The 11573-nt window shown below is 36.3% G+C and overlaps 1 protein-coding gene and 5 non-coding genes across 6 annotated transcripts; 3 read left to right on the top strand and 3 right to left on the bottom strand.

The window, feature by feature from the left end:
* The first annotated feature begins 1811 nt into the window (after positions 1–1811).
* Positions 1812–8082, top strand: LOC121366809 (protein ANTAGONIST OF LIKE HETEROCHROMATIN PROTEIN 1-like). The gene is made up of 3 exons (XM_041491109.1): positions 1812–1881; positions 5525–6043; positions 8057–8082. Exons 1-3 carry the CDS (start codon positions 1812–1814, stop codon positions 8080–8082), a joined length of 615 nt encoding a protein of 204 aa, XP_041347043.1.
* Positions 3593–3664, top strand: Trnad-guc. Its single transcript has one exon. It is a non-coding gene; the product is annotated as a tRNA-Asp (tRNA).
* Positions 4334–4415, bottom strand: Trnas-aga. The gene has a single exon. It is a non-coding gene; the product is annotated as a tRNA-Ser (tRNA).
* Trnad-guc lies at positions 4928–4999 on the top strand. The gene has a single exon. It is a non-coding gene; the product is annotated as a tRNA-Asp (tRNA).
* A 2069-nt stretch (positions 8083–10151) lies between the features above and the next one.
* Positions 10152–10233, bottom strand: Trnas-aga. The gene has a single exon. It is a non-coding gene; the product is annotated as a tRNA-Ser (tRNA).
* Positions 10234–10647: 414 nt separating this feature from the next.
* Trnas-uga lies at positions 10648–10731 on the bottom strand. The gene has a single exon. It is a non-coding gene; the product is annotated as a tRNA-Ser (tRNA).
* Positions 10732–11573: the final 842 nt, after the last annotated feature.

Below are 11573 nucleotides of genomic sequence, written 5' to 3'. Positions count from 1 at the left end.
TGTTCACGCGGGAACCGGGGTTCAATTCCCCGCCGGGGAGAATGAATATTTTTGATGAACTAGTTGTTATTTCTTTTCATCATATATGTATTTTACTTTCGATATGTCTGTACTTCTTTTTGTTATGGCATAAATGATATTTAATAATATTTGGTGTAAATATTTTTAATGTTTGCGATCACTTTATAGATTTATGATCAGGAAATATTTTTTTTATTCCTAACACCTGAAGATAAAACTTAGTCTATATGTTCTTTTATGTTCTTTTATCTTCTCGTCTGGGTACGCAAGCCTTGTCCGGTTTTTTGTATTGGGAAGCTTTTGCTTTTGCCATGTTTATGTTAGCAGCTGTTTAACTGATTAATTGATTTGTCCCTGAACGTTTTTTGTTGTGATGTTTTGCTCTCGGTGATTTCCGGACTACAAGTATTTTGGCATTGTTATTATATAATAAATATACATGCATACACGTGTTTAAACGCGCTCTCTCACATATGTTTGACCTAATTATTGACCGAATAAGGTATTATATGACAATATATACATTTGATTTGTACCTAAAAGTACTTTGGACTTCCGGTTGTGTATTTGTTGTGATAAGACGTGTTTCAGAGTGCTCTTGGTTTTTTCGGTTTTATTGTTTGGAGATGTGTGTTTTGTTTTTTACTGAAATGCGAGAGACTTGATTTTTTTTGATAGGAAAGTTATGTATTGTCAGGGTTTTTTTAGTTTTTAAAAAAATCTGACTTTTGTGATGTCGACTTCGGTCAACGGTGGAGAGAAGAGGCCCATTTTGGGTGCGAGGTACAGGAAGGAATGCACAGTTTCTGTTGATGTTTTGGATAATCTAAAACACAAGATTGATGACATTTACAAAGCTTTGGAAGATATTACTGGTGAGAATACAGTTTTGGCGATTGTTCCCAAATATGCTAACTTCTGGATTGTGACTTTTGATTGGCACGAGAAAATGCTGCAGGTTGGTAGTCGATGAGTTTTTTCGTTCATATGGACATGATTTTAACTGTAGCATGTTGTTTTCTGACACAGTGGATGGTGTCTTTTATGCATTTAAAAAACCATCATATGTAACTGATGCTGACATTGTGAAGAAACTAAATGAATACAAGATTGCGGTAATATCTGACATTAAAAGGCGGAAACATGCTGGACTTCCCATTTTTGATGGAACACGTTATGTAAAGGGTGAAATTTCCGGAAAATGTCAAATCGATGCCCTATATTCTGTGAAGTTTGATACTGCAGAAGGACCCATGTTTTTTCGGGTAATACACAGTGGTCAAACAAAAGTATGCTGGAACTGTTTATCTGATTCACATGTCATGAAGTTTTGTCCAGATATTGTGTTGCACTTTTTGTAAACAAACTGGCCATATAAAACAGTTTTTGTGAAAAGTTAAAGTGTGGTGAGTGTAACAAGAGACATTCTCAGTGTAGTTGTAAGGACGGTAGAAGTAGTGAGGAATGTGATTCTGATGTGGAATATACAAGTAATGGAGAGGAACACAGTTCTGATGAAGAAAAATATGGACGATGAGGTAATTGAAAAAGTAATTTCGATCCCTAAAGGAGCCCCGTCAGTGAAGCATGCGAAGCCCAGCTAAAGACAATGAGGAGGTTTAGAGGAAACAAAGACAGAAGAAGGAAAGACATCGGACAATACTAGTGTGAAGCGAGTCACTGATTCACCTGTTTAAAACAGAAGCTCAAATGATTGGGAATGAAAGAACCGAGACAATGGGTGACCGCTTACCAGCACGGACAGAGATCATCGGAGAACACTGACCACCATGACTCTCAAAACAGAAAATACAGAAGGAGGAGAATGGTCGATCGACCTAATGAAGCGTTTATTAGGAGGTTAGCCGAGGAAAGAAAAAGAAAAGGAATTGACACTGATCCAAATGGAAAAAAATTAAAACCTGTTTAGAACTTTAATTGCTGGTGTTTATAAAACAGACGTTTGAGAAGTGAATGAAATTACTATTTTTTATTTTATTTGTTGAATGTTTATAAGAAATGATGATAATATATATATTAATGGATAAAATCAGTATGAATGAGCGCGAGAGGTCAGAGTAGTTCAGTGAATGGTTCTTGTGTGTGCGTATTTATTGCTTTAATATATATTTTATTTATTAAATGTGAATTGTTGAATTTGTAAATAAAAAGGAAAAAAAAAAAAGTATCCCCGCCTGTCACGCGGGAAACCGGGGTTCAATTCCCCGCCGGGGAGGATGAATATTTTTGATGAACTAGTTTTATTCTTTTCATCATATATGTATTTTACTTTCGATATGTCTGTACTTCTTTTTGTTATGGCATAAATGATATTTAATAATATTTGGTGTAAATATTTTAATGTTTGCGATCACTTTATAGATTTATGATCAGGAAATATTTTTTTTATTCCTAACACCTGAATTACCTTAGCTATATGTTCTTTTATGTTCTTTTATCTTCTCGTCTGGGTACGCAAGCTTGTCGGTTTTTGTATTGGGAGCTTTTGCTTTTGCCATGTTTATGTTAGCAGCTGTTTAACTGATTAATTGATTTGTCCCTGAACGTTTTTTGTTGTGATGTTTTGCTCTCGGTGATTTCCGGACTACAAGTATTTTGGCATTGTTATTATATAATAAATATACATGCATACACGTGTTTAAACGCGCTCTCTCACATATGTTTGACCTAATTATTGACCGAATAAGGTATTATATGACAATATATACATTTGATTTGTACCTAAAAGTACTTTATTGAACCATCTATATAACCACCATATCACAGTTATTATTGATATTTTATAAAAAAAAAAAATGGATTATGGGTACGGTCCATAATTCTGAGAAAATAACGGCTATTTGGAGAGCAGAGGTGTGACGTATTATTTTAAGTCACGTGACGGGCATTCCCCCGAATAACCGCAGTGCCAAAACGATTTACCAAAGCTCGTGTACGAGAACGCTTGACCGTCCTCTGCGACGTAGGGTAAATAATAAAATAAAAAAACAATGAAAATAAGTTATTAAAAATAATAAAAACATGTACTGAATGATAATAAGCTTATACATTAATTTATTTTAGTAACAGAAGCATGTTGAACGTTAACAATCCCGACTACTTAGGCCTTTGCATCTATAGGTAAATTTATCCTTAGTCGTACGCGAAAACATCTGGATCACAAACACCGTCATTTTCTACCTTGTCAAATTCATTATTATACAAAATATGCCATAACAGCTGACTTGAGATAGGAATTGTTATATTTTTAAAGAATACTCTGAAGTAGACGGTGTTTAAAAAGATTAACAGTTTAGAAATACAAAACCACGGAAATAGATATCCGGTCATGCTATAACACATACCTTCTTTGGATTTTACGTGTATTTCACCCTAGTCATATGACATAAATGCAAGGATATAGTTGGCTGAAACATACTGACTTGTATGGTTCAGCATTTTTGGCGGGTAATACGGTAAAGGCGGTGATTTGTATAAATATAAAATATCTACATCTTGTCTCAGATAAACAACTATGATGGAAGGTTTATTTTACAAATAGATTACGTGGTCCTCGGTAGTATAGTGGTCAGTATCCCCGCCTGTCACGCGGGAGACCGGGGTTCAATTCCCCGCCGGGGAGGATAAATATTTTTGCTGAAAAAGTTTTATTCTTTTCATCAAATATGTATTTAAATTTTGTTATGTCTGTACTTCTTTTTGTTACGGCATAAATGATATTTAATAGTATTTGGTGTAAATAGTTTAATGTTTGCGATCACTTTGATAGATTTATGATCATGAATTTTATTTTTTTCCCTAACACCTGAATTACCGTAGCTATATGTTCTTTTATCTTCTCGTCTGGGTACCCAAGCTTGTCGGTTTTTGTATTGGGAGCTTTTGTCATGTTTATGTTAGCAGCTGTTTAACTGATTAATTGATTTGTCCCTGAGCGTTTTTTGTCGTGACGTTTTGTTCTCGGTGATTTCCGGACTACAAGTATTTTGGGATTGTTATTATATAATAAATATACATGCATCCACGTGTTTAAGGTTTTGCTTTTGGAGCTGGTATAGAGGATTTTATATGATTCTCCTGTAACACTTTGTTTATTTAAGTAATAAAATATGCCACTTGCTTGACAGGCAGAACACAATGCGATTGATAAAAAAACCCCACCCAAACCGCAAAAACAAACTAATACAGATATAATATTAAATGTGACGAAAACGGATTCAAGTTAGATAAAGGGTTAGATATACGTGTAATTATCTGAAATGACTGCAAGCAAAATAGTAAACATAAAATACGCTGTGAGTAGGGTTCGAACCTACGCGGGAAGATCCCAATGGATTTCTAGTCCAACGCCTTAACCACTCGGCCATCACAGCTTGTGTTACATTTCGTTACAATATAAAATTCTACAGAAGGGAAAAGCTATTCATTATGAAAGCATCACAACTATTCTGAGTATCTGCTTTCATTTGGAGTTTATTCTTTCCTTGATTTTCTTTTGTTACAGTGAATCCTAAAATGTTGTCGTTTGAAGACAGTACTATGAAGAATGTTTAAAAAGATTAACGATTTAGAACTACAAAACCACGGAAATAGATATCCAGTCAAGCTGCAGCACATTGGATTGTACGTGCATTTTCACCCTAGTCATGTGACATAAATGCAAGGATATAGTTGGCTGAAACATATTGACTTCACTGGTTCATAATTTTTGGCGGGTAATACAGTAAAGGCGGTGATTGGTGAAAATGGGACATTCAAAACGATTTTTCTATTCCCAAGTAGCATTGATACATTATCAAAATATTTGTACAAATATAAAATATCTACATCTTGTCTCAGATAAACAACTATGATGGAAGGTTTATTTTACAAATAGATTACGTGGTCCTCGGTAGTATAGTGGTCAGTATCCCCGCCTGTCACGCGGGAGACCGGGGTTCAATTCCCCGCCGGGGAGGATAAATATTTTTGCTGAAAAAGTTTTATCCCGGGGNTCTTTTCATCAAATATGTATTTAAATTTTGTTATGTCTGTACTGTATTTTCATTAAATATATGACCATTTGAGCCCACACCATGGGACGTATAAGGCGTTTTCAACGAAAGCAGCACTTTGCAATGGTACTAACTGTGGCCTTAGTTGCAGCATTACAACGTGAGAGAAGAATATGGGCAGTGCAAAGAAGCAGAGTGTGGTGGCAGGATATCGTTCTAGGTACTTTTACTGATGAACAATGGAAAGAAAATTTTCGAATGAAAAGAGCGACATTTGACTTTGTATGTACAAAGTTATATGACAAACTGCAAAGAAGCTCGGTGGTGCGAGAAGCCTTATCTGTAGAACACAGTTGGAGTCGCCATATACTTCCTTGCATCTACTGCGGAGTACAGAACAATTGGAAACTTGTTCGGAATCCACAAGTCTACTGTGCATTCTTGCGTGCATGATGTTTGTGATGCAATAGTTGCTCTACTCTTTCCAGCGTTCGTGACCTTTCCGAAGGGCCAAGGATTGAAAGAGATCATCCGTGGCTTCCAGGAAACGTGGAACTTTTCTAACTGTGCTGGCGCCATTGATGCCACGCACATTCCCATTATTGCCCCAACAGAAGATCACGCAGACTATGTAAACAGAAAGGGGTGGTACTTGATCATACTGCAAGCAGTATGTGACCATAGATACCGCTTTACTGACATCTGTATCGGGTGGCCAGGCCGTGTCCACGATGCGAGAGTTTTCGCCAATTCTCAGCTCATGGCGCAGGCAGTAAATGGGAACTTGTTACCATCATCGCCAGAATGGACACAGGCCGTAGGACCTACAGATGACAACATCGACATGCCAGTGGTCCTCATTGGTGACGCAGCATACCCGATGTCTTCATGGCTTTTGAAACCATACGTTGACAGAGGGAGATTTACTGAAGAAGAACAAACATTCAACTACCGCCTGAGCAAAGCGCGAATGACAATCGAAAATTCATTTGGACGCCTTAAGCAGAGTATGACAAATATTTTGAAAAGTCACTAGCCACAGGGCTAGTGGGTTTGTGAAAACCACTAGCCCACCAAGATAAAGCACTAGCCCACCAAGATAAAGCACTAGCCCAAATTCCTGATCAATTATATAATTTTTGTAACATTACACATTTACGAGTATAACAGTAAAATAAAACAAACACTTAAATCATGTTGTAACTTTCAGTTTTTTGTCGTGTCGTACGTTTTGTCTTTTGTCAAGTGTGATCCATCGTCATTGACCCATTTTCGTTTTTGCCCTCCACCCGGGGAAAAATAATTGAGCAAACTCTTGGTTGGTATCTAAACACACTATCAAAATAATTAAATTTAAATGAGGGTACGACAGTGTGACACACGGTAATAGATGGTTCAGTGTATTTGGTAGTTGGTTATATATTTAGGGCCTACTATTTATGTCGCCAGGAACGGTGATGCCAAATACAGGGCATTATTCCGTGTCAGACCGATATCAAAAGAATATAACGGCGACATCTAATCCGTTGTTAATTGATGAACAAAAAAGGTATTATCTTGTATCGGCAGCTGTGACGTATTATCCAAACCGCTACACGTAATAGGCCAAGCCGAGTCATTGCATATGCGGTTACCATTAAAGTAAATTGTTTTCCTGATTGTCGATAACCACATGTTAGCGAAGTGTTAAATTAGAAAACAATAGGTAAATAAAACAAACACTGAAATTCAAAGCATGGCTGGGGTTTACTTGATTGAGATTAACCTGTCGTCGCGATTGGTGATTTCCAAGTTCTTAGCCTAAAATATATGTGCGAGATTAACTACCACGTGACGTGTCTAACCAATCAAAACACGCATGTCATTAGACTTTATTTCCTGTGCCAGAAACTTGAAAGGGAAAGGTAAACAATGCATGCTGTAACTGTGACGATGTAGAGATAGCATGTTACTGCAGTTTGCAAACCCTAGCTCAAGTGGATTATTATTATATACTGATTGCGTTGTTGATATTATTCGATGACAAACGTCACAATCAAATTTATTAAACGAAATTTCAGCCGAGAGAAAAAGAAAGAAAGAAAGAAAAAAAACCATGATCGAGCGATGACGAGAGGAGGGGGGAAACCACTAGCCCGCAGGGGCTAGTGGTTTTGCGTTTCTCACTAGCCCGAACTTAAAAACCACTAGCCACGGGCGTCGGGCTAGCGGATTTGTCGAACTCTGCCTTAAGGGTCGCTGGAGGCGCTTTCTCAAGAGACTGGATTTGGACATCAGCTATGTCCCCAATTTAATGACCGCCGCAGTAACCCTACACAACATCTGCGAAACTACTGGAGACATATTTGACGACAGATGGATGGATCGAGTAATCGCAATGAATGTTCATCAACCTGAACCATACCAAGTGAGAGCTCAGCCAATGGACGGCAAGGAAATTAGACGATTACTTTCACGTCAGTTTACTGAAGAACGCTAAATAACCTACTTCGTACTACAGGAATTCGAGATGCCCTATAGAGAAGCACACGTGATTACTCCATCAGTGAGAAGATATATGTGGCGTTAATCATGGGTATGTTAACCAATGATTTAAAACACAGGTACAATGTTAAAAACATTTATTTTATTTTCATAATCATGTTGTACATGTACAACAAAGTGATGTAAACGAAAATGGTGTATGTATTGTTGGTAAAAGATGATATCTGATATTCAATCAACACATTTTCTGTAAAAGGATGATATCTGATATTCAATCACGTCATCATTTTCTGTATGTAAATGTTAGATTTAAAAAACTATTAGTGTATGACGTCTTCGTTATGCATAGTAAGGTAAAGTTCGAAAATAAAAAAATTTAGTGTATCGTGAACTTTCTTCACAGAACGGGATATGCAGTTACGGTTTGTTTCAACCAGTAAATGAAACAAATTGGCGCGTATCGTCAACAGGAAATCTTCATTTACGGTGTTTGAGATAACAGTTTACTTCAGTTACATAACTGGTTGTGGTCACAGGTTTCCTCTGCGAGGTAAATGCATAGAACAAATGTGGAAGTCGGTTGCGTAACAGCGTCACACTTGGAAATCAACTCACATGATTGGCTGGAACGCCTGCATAGGAACTGTTTTGAATAACAGTCAGTTGGTGGAAAAAGAGGTTTACATAACTGCAATTTGGTCGTCGGTTGCATGACGAATGGTGTCGTCGTCAGTTCCATGCAGCTTTCTTCCATCTCCAGTTTAGTTAGTTCGTGTGCTCTCTTAAGGGCGTCATCATCGATACGTTTCATTTCCAAATCGATCTTTCTCTTCTCGATTTCCTGCGCTTGTGTTTCTAAACTTTCATTTGATGAAGTAAATTTGTCCATAACCGTTTAAAGTGAAAGTTCCAGCTTCGTCTTTTTCGGTCGTTTCATACATTTTTTCTGTTGGAGGGACTTCTTTCTTACTTTGTATGTTTCTGTCTTTTCCATGCTTGACTTTTTTTTCTTGTTCTTTCTTCTGTTGATCGTTGATGTCGTCATACTTCACATTATCTTCTGGCGAAGAGGATACGGAAGGAAAAGCTTCACGAGATACATCATGGTCGTCCAAATTTGGCATTTCTGCGACATTGACCTCCTCAACATCACTGAGGTCAGCAATGTCTACATCGTCATCATCGCTGCTCTGATCACTATGATCGTCAATTATGTTTGTGGCTATGCTTTGAATTACCTTACACGGAGATGTCGCCGGTCGGTCGCCAAGTATATCATTCAGTTCATTGTAAAATTTACACAACTTCCTTCCCTATCCACTCTTCTTCAGCATGTCCCTGCATTTTCGGTACGTTTTCTTTAGATATTTCATCTTCTCCTTGAGCTGGTATGGTGTCTTGTCATAGCCTTTATCCTTCATTGTTGCACTTAATTTTCTATAAATTGCCGTATCCGCTTTTGTGGGACTGTCAACAGACATAAAGTTGAAGCATCTGTCCAGGCATTTCCTCTAGCAGTTTTGGGCGGCATCTTGTTTCAAGATTATTTTACTGAATGAGAACTCAGACAGTTATTGCATACTATCTATTTTTAACATGTCTGACCTATGTTATGTTTCATGTGATCATTTGACAACTGTTCAAAACATCAACGCGTTTGTCTCACTGTTTTAAACATCAAAGTGTGTTGTCTCTGATCAATTCAAAGAATTATCCAGGGTCAAATACATTGGAGCCGTTTATATGGTGGAAAATACACAAATTATACCCTTTTTGATATTTGACCCAGGGTCAGATAAAATTTGACCTACCTCTTGAGCAGGGTTATATTTTTCGAAATTAGACCCGGGGGTTATTTTTTAACCCAGGGGTCAAATGTAAAACAACCCGTTTATATGATGCAATTAGACCCCCGGGTTAAAAGTTTGACCCAGCGTTAAAATTTGACCCAGTGTCAAATGGTGGCATGTAAACAGGACTTTAAGTTTCATCATATGCGTGTTTTACTTTCGTTATGTCTGTACTTCTTTTGTTATGGCATAAATGATAATTAATCACATTTAGTCTCAATATTTTTAATGTTTGCCATCACTTTCATAGATTTATAAACATGAAATATTTGTTTTGTGATTCCTAACACCTTAATTATTGTAGCTGTATGTTTGTTTTATCTTCTCGTCTGGGTAGGCCTACCCAAGTTTGTCTGTTTTTGTATTGGGAGCTTTTGCTTTTGTCATGTTTATATTAGCATCTGTTTGACTGATTAATTGATTTGTCCATGAACGTTTTTGTATCGTGACGTTTTGTTCTCGGTGATTTCCGGACCACTAGTATTTTGGGATTGTTATTATATAATAAATATACATGCATCCACGTGTTTAAGGTTTTGCTTGTTGGAGCTGGTATAGAGGATTTTGTACGATTCTCCTGTAACAGTTTGTTTATTTTAAGTAATAAAATATGCCAGTTGCTTGACAGGCAGAACACAATGCCGTTGATACAAAAAAAAAAAAACCCCGCAAAAACAGATGTAATATTAAATGTGACGAAAAAGGATTCAAGTTAGATACAGGGTTACATATACGTGTAATTATCTGAAATGACTGCAAGCAAAACAGTAAACATAAAATACGCTGTGAGTAGGGTTCGAACCTACGCGGGAAGATCCCATTGGATTTCTAGTCCAACGCCTTAACCACTCGGCCATCACAGCTTGTATATGAAGTTCAGAAAACCGACATCTCGTTAGAATATAAAATTCGACGGAAGGGAAAAGCTATTCATTATGAAAGCATCAAAACTATTTGAGTATCTGCTTTCATTTGGAGTTTATTCTTGCCTTGATTTTCTTTTGTTACGGTGAATCCTAAAATGTTGTCGTTTGAAAGCAGTACAATGCAGAATGTTTAAAAAGATTAATAATTTAGAACTACAAAACAACGGGAATAGATATCCAGTCATGCTATAATACATACCTTCCTTGGACAGTACGTGCGTCAACAGCCTAGACATGTGACATAAATGCCAAGATATAGTTGGCTGAAACATATCGACTTGAATGGTTCATCATTTCTAGCGGGCAATACAGTAAAGATGGTGAGTGGTGAAAATGGTAAACAAAAAAATACGCTGTGAGTAGGGTTCGAACCTACGCGGGAAGATCCCATTGGATTTCAAGTCCAACGCCTTAACCACTCGGCCATCTTATATCTTATGACAATTTTCACTTTCAGATTCTGTTATTTTATTGGTTATTAAATTTAAAATATATTCTTCTTTATCTAAGTCAATATCATCTTTGGTATATAATTTAGAATAAAAATCATGAGCACATTCTAGTATATCTTCAGTTTTCCTTGACAATCCTTTAATTGTATTAAGTTCTTTAATTGAATTTAATTCCTGTTTAATTTTTTCTAAATTACGAAAAAAAAATGTATTTTTATCAGATTCTAAATTCCACTGTACTTTAGGTCTCAAAATCGCACCATTACACTTAGACTTTTCTATTAATTGTAATTCATCTTGTAAGGTTACTAGATATGTTAAATGATGTTGTTTATTTATAGCTAATTTAGCATATTCCCGTCTCAAAGCATTTTGGATGAAATAATATTTATCATTTTCTAATTTACGCCTATTGATAGCAAAATAAGTTGCACATTTTTTCATTTTAAATTTTAAATTATCCCACCAAACAAGAGGTTCAGTCATAAACAAAGGACAGTCACACTCATTCTTAATAACATCAGTAATATCTTTACAAAAAATTTCATCTTGCAATAATTCATTATTAAAAATCCATATACCTTGACCCCTCTCAACACGAGAAAAATCAAGTTTAAGAGACACAAAATCATGATCACTAAAAGCAGTATAGGATATGTATGAGTTAATCACAAACTGTAATATATTCCTAGAAAGTAAAAAGAAATCAATTCTAGATTGTTTTAAAACATTTTCAACAATCTGTGATCTACTGAACTCTCTCTTTCCTGGATTCCTATGACGCCAAATATCAACCAAATTAAATCACCTAGAAATGATTTTAAT

The sequence above is a fragment of the Gigantopelta aegis genome, unplaced genomic scaffold (assembly GCF_016097555.1).
Source record: "Gigantopelta aegis isolate Gae_Host unplaced genomic scaffold, Gae_host_genome ctg7239_pilon_pilon, whole genome shotgun sequence".
In the NCBI taxonomy this organism is placed as follows: domain Eukaryota; kingdom Metazoa; phylum Mollusca; class Gastropoda; order Neomphalida; family Peltospiridae; genus Gigantopelta; species Gigantopelta aegis.
Note: the sequence above shows the minus strand (reverse complement) of the source record. Positions and strands in the feature narration are given on the sequence as shown.

Bases quoted from the DNA above. Each gene is read 5' to 3' on its own strand.
- LOC121366809 (XM_041491109.1), top strand. From the start codon at position 1,812: ATGACTCTCAAAACAGAAAATACAGAAGGAGGAGAATGGTCGATCGAC. The intron at 1,882-5,524 runs GTTAGCCGAGGA...TACTCTTTCCAG, and splicing joins AATGAAGCGTTTATTAGGAG to CGTTCGTGACCTTTCCGAAG. The intron at 6,044-8,056 runs GTATGACAAATA...TTGTGGTCACAG, and splicing joins ATTTGGACGCCTTAAGCAGA to GTTTCCTCTGCGAGGTAAAT.